Below are 16,509 nucleotides of genomic sequence, written 5' to 3'. Positions count from 1 at the left end.
CTTGTCTTTTATTGCCTATGGTGCACACATGCATGCACACACAATACATCCACTTAAGCTGAAGCTTGATGTAAGCAACCTGTCTTATCAAATATAAAATTCTCTATTACATCCCTACCTGAGAACATAACTTTGTTTATTCAGTAATGCAACCACGTCCTCTCAGCCAAACTTTCTGCAAGGAAGGCCTCTGATGCTATACCAAGAATATAATGCACAGACATTCCAACATTAAATGTAGAATTACTTAAAAATAAGGCCCAGTCCATTCAATTGAACCTACTTGCAACTAACTATGCACAGGATTGCAGTCCTTGGTGTATTTAATGTAATGTCCATTGGTCATTTCCTCAATTTTCATCAGATGTTTGACTCCACTAGTTCCCTATAGACCAGCACCCCAAATCTGCAAACTATTTTGCCAGCTTGAGTAGCAAAAAGACCCATTTTCATTTGGGAATAAGTTTCCAACTCAGTTTCAGCAAACAATGGTGAAGAACTCCTGGTGGAATGGGCAGCACTCCAACTTTCTTGGAGGATTGATGAAGAAACAGATGTACTATAAGGCCACTATAGGAATAGCTCAGGCTTCTTCAAGATCCCAGTAGTTTTTTTCAACAATTTGGTGAGTCTTCCTAGAGAAACAAGAATTTCCCGCATGACTGAATACATTATCCCTATGAGTTAAAATGTTTTTCAAAAATGAAAATTATGAAGTAAACAAGCATTCCGGTATGAACAACCTATATTTAACACTTGACAAGATCGTGACCAACAGCAAAGGTAACAACCGCTTAATTACTCCTGTATCCCAGTAACTTGGTAAGAAAAAGAAAATTGTACAGCCGTTGTTGATTCCCCCAGATCCTGACAACATAGGAAACAGTTCAAGAGTCAGTACAGAACAAGACTTTTTACAGAAGCAACACCCTACAAGATACAGCAAGTTTCCATACCCATAGTAGGAACTGGCATGAATCTAGAAAAAGACCACAGGACAGTGGTAGAGCACATATTTGCATGCAAAACATCCCAGGTTCAGTCCCTGGATCTCCAGACAAGGCTGGGAAAGACCCCTGTCTTAAACCCTGGGGACTGCCACCACTCACCTGTGTGCCTGTCTATGGAAATCAAAGGTTAATTATACTCACTTCTGTAAAATCAGGCCAGTACCTGATAATTGAAAAGACTTTTTTTTAAAAAAGGCATCATCTATGGCCGCTCCCACCCCATTTATTGTTGAGGACGGAGCTGAGCAAGAGTTACACACTACCCAAATGTTTGTATATTTAAACTATGTACCTCTATCTATGAAATGTATCTACTTCTGGAGCTCATCATCTGACAAATACATTTGGCTGGTACACTATATTATTGCTTAAGTACTAGATCCAACAATAACCTTGTAGTATAGCCCAAGTTTTGAAATTCTGGAACTGCTAGCAGCTATCTGTGTATATTTACTGTTATTTATATTAACCCGTCAAAGTAGATGAGTTGTTTTTATAATGTAACAAAGACAGTAGAGATAGGTAAGTACTCAGAGAAACCCAAGATCCAAGTTTTGGACATTTGAGAGGGAGGGAGGGAAGGGAAAAAAGGAGGGAGAGGCAAGCACTGTGACTTTTTTTGGAGCTAAAGACTAAATGATAGACTAAAAAATTATAGGATACTGGTTTGAATTTTTTTAAAAAACAGGTATAATTTCCAGGTACTATTTTTCTGTGTTTAACTTTTCAAAATTACTTAATAAATGCTGCTTGCTTGAGCCTTTTAAGACAACCAGCATGTGTACCTGTTTTAATCCTATAAAATACTGGATAATATGTCAACATGATCAAGCTGTATAGCAGCAAGCATTTCAAAATGTCCATTGACTGCTTCCATGTTATTCCTTTGCCCGTTGGAAGGGAGAAGGAAAGGAACGGAGATGACCTTCTGATATTTGGAAATGTCATGTTTAATGCTAAGATTAAAGAGCCCTTGCTGAATCTCAGTTATAAAAAAGCCAAAAAGACTAAACAAGAGAAACTATTTACAGTGAAACCTCTCAGCCATTCACACTGTAGATGGTCTGAACCATCTGATGCAGACACTTGCAAAGAAAGACAGTCTGACAGTTGCAGTACCATGGAAAGCTCCAAGTGAACAACTTGCTCTGAGAAAGGCTAGAGGTAGCCAGGACCCTGTGAATCCTTCTATCCTATCAACTCCACTTAAGCTCCACCCTCTTGTATAAAAAATGCAAACTCTTATGAGTGCCAAGCTCTTGGCCTTAAATAAAGCACTTTTCCATTAGAAGGTTTCCCATGCTGTTTGGTAGGGTGTGAAGGAGGTATTTGACCCATCAAGTGACTTGGACTCAGGGAAGGGCATCCATAAAAGTCTGGGCTTAGGTTCTACTGGCTCCTAAACACCAGTCCTAGGGCTTAGTATCAGGAAGCCAGGTCATCCCCCAACCACGGCTGCAGCAGCATCAACTCAGCTATATCTTGAGGTCAAGGCTGGAACCGTGATAGTTGAGGGCCAACATTTCTATTATAAAATGGAATATAATATTCTCTGGACGCACATCTTCTCATGCATAGAGACAAGTTCAACATACATCATCATAAAAATTGGTTAGTTTTATAGAGAATGCCACTCAACATCTGAAACTGGCATTCCATCAATAGGTAAAGGTATAGGTAACCCTGCCCTTACGGGCCAGTCGTGTCCGACTCTAGGGTTGCGTGCTCATCTCGCTCTAGAGGTCATGAGCCGGCACCGTCCGAAGACACTTCCGGGTCACGTGGCCAGCGTGACGAAGCTGCAGCTGGCGAGCCAGCACCAGCGCAGCACACGGAAACGCCGTTTACCTTCCCGCTATAAAGCGGTACCTATTTATCTACTTGCACTTAAGAGTGCTTTCGAACTGGTAGGTGGGCAGGAGCTGGGACCGAACGATGGGAGCTCACCCTGCCGTGGGGATTTGAACCGCCGACCATACGATCAGCGAGTCCTAGGCACTGAGGCTTTACCCACAGCGCCACCCGCGTCCCCATTCCATCAATAAACATGCCAAAAACCCTCACAAAATATTTTTTCTTTCAAAATAAAAACCACATTTATTAGAAAACTTTAACAGATTCAGATAATTAATCTCAAGGCCACACATGACTTTTTTAATATAAAAAAAATGAAAGGCAATGTATCACTGAAGACACTCTCCACAAAAAGAAGTCAAGGACTTCTAAATTAACAAACACCATTATTTCACACACAATTGTAGCATTGACTTCAAATGACCTCTTTCTGAATTCAGTGCATTGCAGCGCAGTGGACTACATGACCCTCAGTGTCCCTTTCAACCTTACAATTCTACGATTCTATGTGAAGCTCAATTAGGGCTTTAAGAGCTAATGAAAACTGGCATACAAACAAATATTCTAGGAATGAGAAACTATTGTCTGAGAAAGGGGGGAAAGAATACAAGCTTTCCTCCTACCTTCTTCATATAAACCAGATACTATAGAGAAATGAAGAAAGCAAGATAGCCCTGTGTCCGTATTGTGAAGGCAAAGATGCACTTTTATCACAATTCTTTACAATCCACAATTACGTAATGAGTCTGTTTACTGAAAGGAAAATGAGGGTGTTAACAGAGTTGCTCAATCCTTGTTCTTTTCTTTGCACATAGGACTAGGCTTGCAAGGACCACACTTATGAAGATTAAAGAGGTATAACCACTGGCAGACATACAATGCCAACTAGTAATTACCAGATTAAATACTCAAAGTTATTTTGAAATGTATGTTTAAAGTAGGCTAAAGAAGTGCTTAAAGGAATTCAGTTTGAGCATTATCAAATTCTGGATAGAAAATAAAAGCCTGCATAAGATAACTAGAGTAAGAGCCCACAAATTGCCCACAGGAGGAATGATCAGTTACCAACTCAATTTAAAGAGCTGGTGGAAGATAACTCAAGAACGAGACAGAAGTTGGTTGGTTCTATTTATATTCTTCACTCAGCTGTCCAAATCTTTGTCATCAGCATTTGTTAGCTGCCTTTCTAGCACTTAAGGCAATATACAATGAACCAAACTGAACAAATCTAAGGGGGGAAAGCCCAGAAGGAATAGCACCAATAAAAAGAAAAAATAGCCAGAACTAAAGACCAAACAGAAAAGATGTGTTTTGCACCACCTCCTGAGAGACAATACAGAAGAAGAACTAAAGTCCTCAGGGCCTTTAAAAAACTTATCAAAAGCCTAGCTTCTCACCATGATCAGACATGGTGTGGAACTGGGAACTCAAAGAAGGGCAATGGTGACAACACAAGGAAAGGCATTTGGGATCAAGCTGCAGAAGACTTTATCCATGCATCAAGTGAAGCAAGTTCTTGCACACAGAAGCTTGAGGGATAAAATTGCTAGTCTTTAGGGTACTATGATTCTGTTGTATCTGCTGCATGAGACTTTAGAATGTAAGGTAATTGTGAACTTTTACAAGCTGGCTCTTTCAAACACTGAGCCCAGGTGGAAATCAACATCCTACCTTTGTACAAAAGCACAGAGAATTGTTTAGCAGTTCCTCTTTACACGAAGTACTGTGGTAACTCTTAAAAATACTTAGATATTGCAACCAAATTGTTCCTATGGTTTCAAAGTATTTGCCATTTGATATTCAAATAAACAAACCAAAACTTTAAACTGCTACAAACTGACAGTCCAAGTCTCTCCATGCCTACAACTTAGAGAAAGGTCTACTCCCATGTGAAAGCTTGCAGCCTTAGACAATAAATTATTCAGAACTTTAATTAGCTACTTTCAAAGAAACCATTGATTTCAATCATTAGATGAACTGTTAACTTCATAAGGCAATATGCTTTAAATGAATCTCTTAAGATCTGCTTCTCAAAAGTCTTTCTACAAAGGACCCACAGACTTTCATTTTCTTTGGTCACACAGCATTTCCCAAATTTAGCACTTTTGCAGAGCTGTTCATTTTCTGCAAAGTATAAACAACACAGAAAAAGGGCACTGCCCAAACCTAAGTGGTGCCAGATGAGCTGCTCTGAATTCACAGAGCTTTGTTTTCAAGTTTCCTAACCCAATACTAACTCAAATAGCAAGAACAGTCTAGGAAATAAAGTCCTTTGAACTTGTGAGAGTAGTCAAACAAAGAATCAACTTCCCTCACGTCCCACACACAAAAATCGATGTTAAAGAGCTGTTTGCTTTCATCTTTTAGCTACAAATTGTGGCAACACTTAAGTTTTCATTGCAGTATCAGTAACGAAGGTGCATTCCATGTTAGGGATCATTAAGAAAGCGTCCAGAAGAAATTGTCAAGATTCAACTTCTCTTCGAAAACTGTGTACAGTTCTCAGTCTGGACCCTGTGTGAGAGACCGGGAAGTGGAGATCTCTTCGTGTGAGAGACTGGGAGAAGCCTGGGATGCTTTCAGGTGAAAACTGGGAGGACAAACCTTTCTATGTATAGGACAAAAGTTAAGACTTGTGAGAGAGGATTCTGAATTATTCTCTCTCTTCTCTCTTTTTCCTTTCTTTTTACTATTCTTTGTGTAGATTAGCTTGTCTTTTACTGTATTGTGAAAAGCGTTAATAAAACTTTATCCAAAAGAAAGAAAGAAAACTGTACAGTTCAAGTCACTGCACCTCAAAAAAGTGCATTGCAGAGCTCTAAAAGGTGAGGAAAAGGCAAACAACATGATTAGGTTGCTGAAGGAACTCCCCTGTGAAGAAAGGCTACAACATTTGGAACCTCTTAATTTAGACAATGGGACGTGGGTGGCGCTGTGGTCTAAACCACAGAGCCTAGGGCTTGCCGATCAGAAGGTCGGCGGTTCGAATCCCCATGGCGGGGTGAGCTCCCGTTGTTCGGTCCCAGCTCCTGCCAACCTAGCAGTTCGAAAGCACGTCAAAGTGCAAGTAGATAAATAGGTACCGCTCCAGAGGGAAGGTAAACGGTGTTTCCATGCACTGCTCTGGTTCACCAGAAGTGGCTTAGTCATGCTGGCCACATGACCCGGAAGCTGTCTGCGGACAAACACCAGCTCCCTCGGCCTATAGAGCGAGATGAGCGCGCAACCCCAGAGTCGTCCACGACTGGACCTAACAGTCAGGGGTACCTTTACCTTTGATTTAGACAAAAAGGTGATGTGACTGAGAGGTATATAGGGCCAACGCAAGACATGCTGCTACCCAAAGCAAGACCAAAATCTCCCCCTACTCCAAGTCAACACTTGGGATTCCACAGAACTGGTACTTGAATCTTACTACAACACTGGTTACTGAACAGCATCCTCCAACACACCCAAGGACAAGAGTTGGCTCAGAGTAGGAAAGGCAGGTCACACTGCACACACAGTGCTGTCCTCCAGTATTCTGCTGCTGCTCCTTGTCTCACAGCAACTGCTACCCAAGGTAGGGCTGCCGTAAGACCAAGTTTTCCTGGACACATCCGGTAATCAGGCTGCAAAAGTGGCGTCCGGGTTCATTTTTGCTGAATCGGCAAAATGTCTGGGTAGGGCGGGGTTTTGCTTTTATTTAAAAATCCTTTACAAAACCCAAGAAGAGCCTCCAATCTTTTTTGGGGGGGTGTTCCCCCAAAAAGCTCAAGAACTCTGTCTGGATTTTTTCACTTTTGGGACTATAGCAACCCTAACCCCAAGGGGACTGTCTCTTTCTACCTAATGGTAGAACTGAGCCTGGGTATATAAAATAATACATGGTGTAGAGAAAGTGAATACAGGGAATCTGTTCTCCCCCTTTCCATAGTAATAGAATTCAGAGTCCTCCAATGAAACTAAATGGTGGGGAATTCAGGGCAGCAAGAAGGAAGCAAAGTTAAAACTATTAAATTTTCTACCGCAAAATGTGGTAATGGCAATGAATTCAGTTGAATTTAAAAGTTGAATTATGGCAAAGTCATGTTGGATAAAGTTTATCAGTGACTATGACAAACCTAGACAGCATCTTAAAAAGCAAAGACATCACCTTGCCAACAAAGGTCCGTATAGTTAAAGCTATGGTTTTCCCAGTAGTGATGTATGGAAGTGAGAGCTGGACCATAAAGAAGGCTCATCACCAAAGAATTGATGCTTTTGAATTATGGTGCTGGAGGAGACTCTTGAGAGTCCCATGGACTGCAAGAAGATCAAACCTATCCATTCTGAAGGAAATCAGCCCTGAGTGCTCACTGGAAGGACAGATCGTGAAGCTGAGGCTGCAATACTTTGGCCACCTCATGAGAAGAGAAGACTCCCTGGAAAAGACCCTGATGTTGGAAAAGATGGAGGGCACAAGGAGAAGGGGACGACAGAGGACGAGATGGTTGGATAGTGTTCTCGAAGCTACCAGCATGAGTTTGACAAAAAATGCAGGAGGCAGTGGAAGACAGAAGGCGTGCTCTGGTCTATGGGGTCACGACGAGTCGGACACGACTAAACAACTAAACAACAACAACATCTAGCATGATGACTGTATAGTAACTCCAGGTTCATCATCTAGCATGATGATTGTATAGTAACTCCAGGTTCAGAGGAAGTATGACTCTGAATGCCAGTTGCTGTGGAACAACAGCAGGAGAGAGCTACTGTGTTCATGTCCTGTGTATGAGCTTCCTCTAGGCATCTAATTGGCCACTGTAGAAAACAGGGTGCTGGATTGGATAGATGTTGGTCTGATCTACTTGTGGTCTTAGAAGATAGCTTGGAAATGGAAATTTAGATACAAACATATCTTTCTCATTGGAGTGGTAACAAGCAAGTCTAATGGGAAAGATGGTAAATCACAGAACTGTAGGAGCCTGAGGATCATCTAGTCCAGGGGTAGTCAACCTTTTTATACCTACCACCCACTAATGCATCTTTCTTGATGGTAAAATTTCCTTACCGCCCACCAGTGCTCGATGGAAGGAGGATTCAGCTTGTGCCGTAGAACCCTCTACCGCCCACCTAGAATCCTGAAATGCCCACTAGTGGGCGGTAGGGACCAGGTTGACAACCCCCTGAAATGCAGGAATAAATGATGTGGAGACCACAGGTTTGCCACCTTTAAAATGTATGGCTGCATTCTAATTCATTATAATGTGCTTTAAATATAATGGTTTTAAACTGTAGGTATTGTCTAAGATGCTATATAAAAACATGTAAAATGAATGTTAAGAACATGGATTACCTGTGCCCAGAGAAGGGCAAAAACGAATTTTATATGTGCCTGTGACAGACTTCTCACATTAATAATACTGATGAATTTGCATTGGATGAGCAAAATCTGAAGATCAGTATGCAGTTAATTGATTTCAGATGACAGTTTTGCCATGGCTGGGTGGATCCGATAAGTAACTCTGGAATAATCCTCTTGAAGCCAATTAGGGTGTTCTGCAGTAAATAGAGGATTGTATCATACAAATCCCATTTTACCTGAGAAGATTAGTAAGTATTGCTTATTTATCATCAAATGTAATGTAGTGCTGAGAGACACAGAAAACATAGCTTAGTAATGAAGTTAATTCTCCAATTAAAAAAATGGTATTTTTTGCAAGTATGTCAACAACTCATCACTAAGCTGTCACCACAATAACAGATACAATTCTAACATCTGCTAGCTTTGAACACGGAGCCATCTGTTCCAAAAGCCATGAAAACCAACCTAACATTTACAGTAACTAGTCTTATTACATGCAACCTCCAGAGCAGTGAGATACTATCTGTCTCAGGCCTTTGACACAGACAGGGCTATACATTTTAAAACTCATGTTTTGAGAACAAAATCAATAAGAATCCTGTAAAATTCTGAAACATCTTTTTTGTAAGATTATTCAATCCACTGCACACGCCCCCAATCCAAGTTGTATGTATGAGCCACAAGAAAGAAAAAGGTTTTTCCTCAAAACATTCCTCCACTCTTCACATCATCTCAATTAAGAACAAATGCAACCTTAAGAGAGAGAAAAACTGTGTGGGACTTAAGATCTAATTAAGGGTGAGAGGCAGACATGTTCAATTTCATCTTTTGTCTTACAGCTTAGATAGTATGAAAATAAACAGGAAGCAACAGCAAAAACAAAGGTAGTATTTTCTCAGCCAGTACAGTGATTACTCTGTTAACATCACACCATAAATATATAATGCACTTCAATCCATACACTGCCATAGTTAGCTAATTCACACATGCGAAAGTTCAAGATTAAATGCAAAGCTACTGGTATTTTCTAAGTAAGGATGTTTCTGCATGTGTCTCTGTATCCCATCAATGGGTATTCCTTCATACTACCAATATTAACACGAGAACCTCTAACAGGCATCTGCACATTGTTTAGTATTTCTTTTAACAGATTAATAAAAGAGAGATGAAAATACAAGCTTAGAGAAAGGAAACCCTCACCTTTAACATCCATGCACAAATACAAAATCATCCAAGTTATCAAAAACTTCATTTTAGGCACTCAAGATCCAAATAAGTCTAAACTTAATGCAAGAATATGACAAACTCTCAAGCAGTGGTATCAGTTATAATATCTTTATTATTTTTCTCCAAAATAAAAAGTCCCTGCCATTCTAGACAAGAATTTGAAGCCACCTATATCAGTCAGCAAGGACTGAATTGTTATTATTTTTCAAAATTCACTGCTTCCATCCTGGTTATAGGAAGCCCATTCTCTGAGCTATAACTGTGCTAGCAACTACAATTTTATACTACAATTACTACACTGTTCTGTACATTGTTTTCATCACCTGTTTTCCTCTAGTAAAATATTTTCTCATTCCAAACCAAGTGCCAGATTTTTAAAAAAGGTACAAACACATATACCATCAACTAATTTGTTCTAATGCAATAGAACAAATGAAGGCTCCAATGTTCCAATGAAGGCTACAGCACTTATGTCCATTTTAACACTACCATTGTAGCAAAGCACTGCAAACACAATCACTCCTTCTGGGACTAGGAACTGGCTAGCTGCCAATATCACAGCTGGCTGCAAAGTTAGAAATGAAGCTGTGGCTCATCAGAATACCTCAGTTTTCAATGACAGAGCCACCATGCGGTTCGTGACCTGGCAACACTACAAAGTTCAGTGTAGATGTACCCTGGATATTATGATGTTTCTAGAACTGTTGTCCAGACATTATGGCATCCCAAGCAGAAGTGAAACTGAAGCAGCACTTTGCTTTTTCCACTACAATGGCTGACAGCTGAATGTGAGAACTGAATCCAGAGAAAAATATTGCAGCTCAGTTGGCACTAGTCACTGTCTGAGGTCATCCATGAAGAGCTTTTCACAAATGTGAGTGTTTAAAGTGATGGATATGCATATCTCAACCAGTTCTATAAATAATTTGCAAAGATGGTTTGTGTCAGGAGTTCAGCCTACACTCGAGTAGGACCCTGGCAGAGACACATGCCTGACTGGCATGTTCTCTCCCTCCTGGTCTTTCGTTCGGGAGCTTCAAAAGCTTTCTTCAGCCCAAACATCACAGCGACCGATGCCAACTGACACCGGCACACTTAGGGATCCACAGAGTTTGCACAGCATGCGCATGACAGACCTCAGCAACTCAGCATTTTGGCTAATCTACTTTATTTACATATAAACACACATGGAGCACTGCAACATGGCTCCCTCTCTCTCTAGCATCAGACAGCAAAGAGAAAAAGAACAAAGGACAATAGTCCCACTTCACGGAACACAGTAACACAAACATCCTGTCTCCGTCACGTCCCACTCTGTGGAGTCAAAACATATACCGTCATGTGACAGACAAAAATCCCATGACTGCAATCATGGAGCAGGAATTCTAACAGTTTGTAGTCCTGTATCCTTCTCATTGTCATGAGCCTTGAATCTAGCAGTTATCTGAACAAAAAGGCTGCAAGGCCACAAGATAGGGAGACCATTGCACTAGGGGCTGAGGGACAGGAATAGCTTGTGGAACCTCTCAGACCACCGGGGCCTATAGGGACAGAACTCACAACCCTCACAGGCACAGTCTCCCGAGTCTCAAGAATCAGATGGCGCCCACTGCACAGTCCAGAGAAGCAGGTAATGCACCAGGAAGAAGACTGTGGAATAGAGGTGAAGTTCCTGTCTCCTCAGGACAGAGGGTTGGTCCTTTAAGGCTGCAGAGTTCTCTACTTGTGGGTGGAAGCAAAGTCTTCAAAGGCCTCCACCTAGTGTGTGATTGTATGAAGTGGGAGGTCCATTTTTTAGAACAACGCCCCCCCCCCCAATACACAGCACTTTTCTCTTGGTCAAACTTATTTCCAGTATCATAGCCTGGCTGGGTGGGGTATGTATGCATTTGGGTGTAAACAGCAGACAGTAGAAATGAACACCCCACAACAATGTGCTCCTTTGCTCTGAAAATCTGGCCTCCAACCCACATTTTGGACATGATGATAGTAAGCCAATCTGCCCCAGTTGGGTATACTTTGCCTTTACATCAGTGCCATCAGTGGTCCATAGGCTATCATGTATTAGAATGAGGAAATTGTGTCTGAAAATAGGCAGGTGATCAGTAAACTGAAAATATTGAAATTCAGAGAGACCAAATCGGACTTGGCTAAACTGCATCAGTTCAAGTCTCCAAATTTTCTGCTCTTTTCTTTGAAATCAATCCCTCAGTTCCAGCTGCAGAAATAATATAACCTCCAAGGCACAATATCTGCCAGAGACCAATACCTGTGTTTAATATGTTCAGATATTTCTTTCTAGGTATTTGTTTTAGAAACTTTATGAAGTTGATATAGTGAAAGGGCACAGCAAGCTTTGTTTTGCCTTAGTTTCTGTGGGTCTCATGTTCCCATGTATATTTATTATCTTAAAATGTGAAGTACGTGAAAGGCAGGGGAAAAACTTCTGCCAACTCAGAACAGTAGGCTTTAAATTAGATACACTCACTATGAGTATGGTTTGCAGAAGCATTTGACAATTTTCACCTTCTAAAAGAGAGCTTTTTCCATTTTTCTATTAAAAAAAAAATCCTTAAAACATACTTTTCTATATTTTATCATCTTCAGATGAGAGAGCATCTATAGATTTGAAGCAATTTAATTTATCTAATTTTAATCTGACTGTTCATCCAGATCAACGGTTCTTATTTCCTTTTATTGTTAGTGTATGGCTTGTAAAAATTGGAAGGCATTAAACTATGTTTTATCAGAGCAGACCCACTGAAAGTAATAAGCATGGCTAAGTTAGAGTCATTAATTTCAATATTTTACTCTATGTAAAATATTCAGCAAACCATGCTTAGGATATTTAAAGTTTCCAGGTTTAACTTCTGCCTACTCCAGTTAAAGGAGCAGCTAGGAAGAACTTTGCCTTGGAGGCCAGTGCTAGTCAGATTAAGCTAGACTTTGCCAAACTGGTGCCCTCTAAATATTATGGATCACAACTCCTATCAGGCAGTTGCAGTTCAAACCATCTGGAGGCAGTAATGTTAGCAAAGGCTAGATTATAGAACACTGCAGCACGTAGACCAGGCATAGGCAAACTCAGCCCTCCAGATGTTTTAGGACTACAACTCCCATCATCCCTAGCTAACAGTGGTCCAGTGGTCAGGGATGATGGGAGTTGTAGTCCCAAAACATCTGGAGGCCTTAGTTGCCTATGCCTGACCTAGACCAATAGCCTAATTCAATATAACGCAACTGCATGCCACCCCACCCCAAAAAATGTGGTTCCATATGGTAAAATGAAAAATGAAACTGGGTCTACAAATGCAAGTTTTGGTTACAGGTTTGAAAAGTTGAAGACTACTGTTCTAGAAAAGCTTGGATGTAGGCAAGGGTCTGCAGTGGAGAGAGAAAGATTTGGAGACACCCCAGACCAAAATCCTAGGAAATGTAAACAATACTAAACTAGATGGATGAGAAGAAAATGTGAAAAATAGGGCAGCTTCCTATGTTTACTCTCCAGTTTATCAAGTTGTGGTGTTCCTGCACTATAAAAATGAACTTTGGGAAGATTTTTTAAAAAATATTCCTAGCTCATTGACCAAGAGAAATGGTATGCATTTATGTGCCTTGAACACCTAGGTCTTAAGAAGAAACTTATTATGTTAATGTGGTCCTGAGCAAGGCAGTGTTTTTGAAAGGGATCAGTGTGACCCATTACCTTGGCCATGTTGCCCAGTCTTTCCCACAGCAATAAAGCAACAGTCTATTTCATGTACTGAAGCTCTCTTTGGAGGCTCTTTGCTCTGCTGAATAGAGATGGCCACAACACCCTCACTTTGACTGGGAGTGGATGGGCTAGGATCTCTGAACTTTTTTTGTAGCATTCTTCCAAAGACATGGGAGAGAGAAGAGCATCAGCTCTCTGTAGTGAGGACATTAGAGCATACTCATATCTTCCACGGCTCATTGGAACTCTGGGAGTTGTAGCTCTCTAAATCTATTTTCAGAAACTATGCAAAGTACTCAGCAGGAGATTAAGATGACACATCCCAATAATCCAAGACCCCAGTCAATTAAACATACATACCGCTTGCGCCATAAAAACTCTACTATGTTTGCCTGATTTGGGGGGGGGGGGCAACTTAAGAAATACTAGTATTTTCTTTTACTCAAGTTTTTTTCTCTTAACATGAAAGTGCCTCAAAGGAAGAGGTTTTACCGAAGCATTCAGAAATGTACTTTGCTTCTATCTAGGAAGGCCAATAGAACGGAAAGAGTGGTAGACACACTCTATTACTGTACTCTTGTTCTGCAAATACAAAGTTGCAATTCACAGGTAGTTTTAAGGCAAGATCCCTTAAGAAGTTTCAAGGACATGAATTGTCACAAGGACAATTTTCCGTTTTAAAAGGAAATAATCATAACTGTTAGATACCTTTGAAATGTCAGTATTCTTTGAAACATCAGTATTTTTTAAGAGTGTTTGAACCATAACACCTATCTAGAAGAGCAACACAAATATAGTCAGTTGTACTACAACTCAGCAAAATATAATGGCATCTTTATCTCTACATTTTAAGATCCTGGTGCCAGGCCTAGATCTGTACCTATTATCTACTCCAGATAATTACATGCTCAAATAAATGGCTTGAGGACTTCAGCTTGGAGAGCAGAAGAACCTTATTTTAAGAGCGTGTTTCATAATGGTAGATGATGGACTTCTTTTATAAAAGTCTGCTGAACTATTGCTCATTTCTTTAGTTTGCCAGCAGTTTTACATAACAGCCCAATTTTAGAAAACAACACTGCTAAAATGACAATGTAAAACATGAAGCCAATGTTATTATAGCCAAATATTCCCTGAACAAAAAGCTGATATTTCTAGTGTGGAAAAATCACAACGCAGAAAGCAAGCCAGAACAGTTTGCTTTCCAAGAGACATGTGCTTTGGAGCCCACACATACTACCTTAAGTAAAGCATACAGCATCTGAACAGCTTCAATAGGATTTTAATTATGGTGCATTCAGGAGACCAATACTCAATGGGGGGGGGGAGCACACTAAAGAGTTACTGCAACTACCAGTGAATGATCTTCAGAGGGATACAACAGGCTTTTATTCCCAAATATTTGCAGGGAGAAGTCAATAACTCCTCATATTACGGCTGGATGAATCATAGTAAAACCACAGAAGCAACTTTCAAAAGTTGTCCCCGTATCAACTCAGCACCATCAAGACTGCAATATTATGTGCTCTAAACTCACACTCTAAACCCACCACTGTAAAACAGATCATACTTGCAGCAAGAAAACACCAGCATGTGTCTCCCATCCAGTATACAGGTCCTTACACATGCCTGCCAACCTCTGGCCCTTCCCTTACAAATAAATATTCTGCATTAGCATATTTTCTTCCACTCATGCCTTCAAAACCATTCGGCCTCCAATACTGTTTTGTTTTGCCACTTTAGAATTTCTTCAAAGTTTACTCTGAGATTTAATGCAGCTTCGGTCTGCCAAAAAGTTTGTCTGTGGGATTCTGTAAATTTATCTGGCAGTCTTTCTGGCTGACCATCTGGAGAATATTTTAGAGCAAAAAAGAAAAAAAAGACAGAGCAAGAGAGAGGAGGAGAGAGAGACCTGCAAGCAAGAACACCCCTGCTCTACCACTCCCCCCCCTCCCGCGCGCGCACGAACGCACACTCACTAGGGACCTCGATTCGTTTTTGTTAATGACCCCTCTACAAAAAAAAAAAGCACCACGTTCAGCCAACATGGGGGGTGGGAGGAGAGGGAACGGGTTGAGCAATAACAGTCTACTCTTCTATATTCCAAACCAGATCCCATCAACTCGTCGTTTGCAAGCAGATGTCAATGAAAATTCCTGCGCGCCCTACAAAACGTCAGTCCCTCGTTTCCCCGGCCAAACACACACACACACACACACACACACACACACACACACAGTATGTTTCTTTATTAAAAACAAAAAAAAAAACCCTTTTAGAAGTGGAATTCAACGATTTGAGGCAGAGGACTCTTTATAAAGAGTCAGGAAGGATTCTTCCTTACACATCTCACTCAAGAGAAGCTCCTTTCGGAGCCAGAGACGGATCCCCCCCCCCCCCGCTCCCAGAATCCACGATCTGCAAGTCATCTGCGCTTTTTGCAGAAAGGAGCACATCTGGAGTCAAGACTCCCCATCTCAGCCCCGTCCAGTCCGTTGTGGAATGCGCCTGGCGAAGGAGGAAAGTTGCGAGAGAAGGATCTGCCAGGCAGGCTCAGGCGGAGGAGGGCGCCAAGTTGTTGTTTTCGCTGCCCCTTACTCACTTCGCCACAAATATTGCAATCACATGACAAGAAGAGTGAGTCTCTCCGTCTCACCCCCCACTCCACCCCCCACACTTTCCCCGTCCTAATAACCGCCGCCTCCGGCACCGGCGGCAGCAGCCGCTTCCCCCTCGCTTACCTGCAGTCTCTCGCTTGCCGGCTGCCACATATTTCTCCCGCTGGGACCTGGCGGGACACTGTTGCTAACGAGCTGGCTGTTGCGGAGCGGCTGCGGGGCTCTGGCCAGGCTCGCTCACATCTGCTCGGCGTGTGTCAGCTTGGGGCGAGCCGCCAGCGGGCGACGGGGGCGAAGGGCAAGCGCCGCCCAGGCGAGAGGCGAGGGAGACGGGTAGGGAGAGCGCTCCGGAGCCCCGGGAGCCCCGGCTACGAACTTGGGTCGCGACCAAGATGTCGAGCTTTGGCGCCGGCTTCCTCAGCGAGGCGAGCTCCGCCGTCCTATTGCGCTAGTCGCCTCCGGAGGCCCCTCAGCGCAGCAGAGTGCGACGTGGGGAGGGGGGCGACCAGGCTCTCCAGGCCCCGCCCCGACGCCCGCCTCCTCGCTCCGCCAACACCGCCCACCCTTCGCTCGGGAGCCCGGCCTCGCTCGGGCGCTGCTGACTGGATTTGCTCGTCGCCTGCAAGAGGCTTCTGCGCGCGGCGTGTGACGCGCGAGTTGCTTTGGCGCGCGGCGGCCGGTTGCTTTGCCCACAGGCGCGCAGGGACCGAAAGCGGGCTGAGGGGTGGGAGGCGTTCATTTGTTGTTTAGTCGTGTCCG

The 16,509-nt window shown here is 42.3% G+C and overlaps 1 protein-coding gene across 1 annotated transcript in view; it reads right to left on the bottom strand.

Moving 5' to 3' along the window:
- PID1 (phosphotyrosine interaction domain containing 1) overlaps positions 1-16,257 on the bottom strand; it is a 100,915-nt gene extending 84,658 nt beyond the window's left edge. The window contains exon 1 of the mRNA XM_081007015.1: positions 15,874-16,257. Coding sequence (XP_080863141.1) covers positions 15,874-15,903 — 30 coding nt within the window. The 5' untranslated portion in view covers positions 15,904-16,257. The remainder of the gene's footprint in view (positions 1-15,873) is intronic.
- Between the last annotated feature and the right edge of the window lie 252 nt (positions 16,258-16,509).

Source organism: Podarcis pityusensis, assembly GCF_964106645.2.
Source record: "Podarcis pityusensis genome assembly, chromosome: 5".
Classification (NCBI taxonomy): Eukaryota; Metazoa; Chordata; class Lepidosauria; order Squamata; family Lacertidae; genus Podarcis; species Podarcis pityusensis.
The sequence above is the reverse complement of the archived record's forward strand: the minus strand, read 5'-3'. Positions and strand labels throughout refer to the sequence as shown.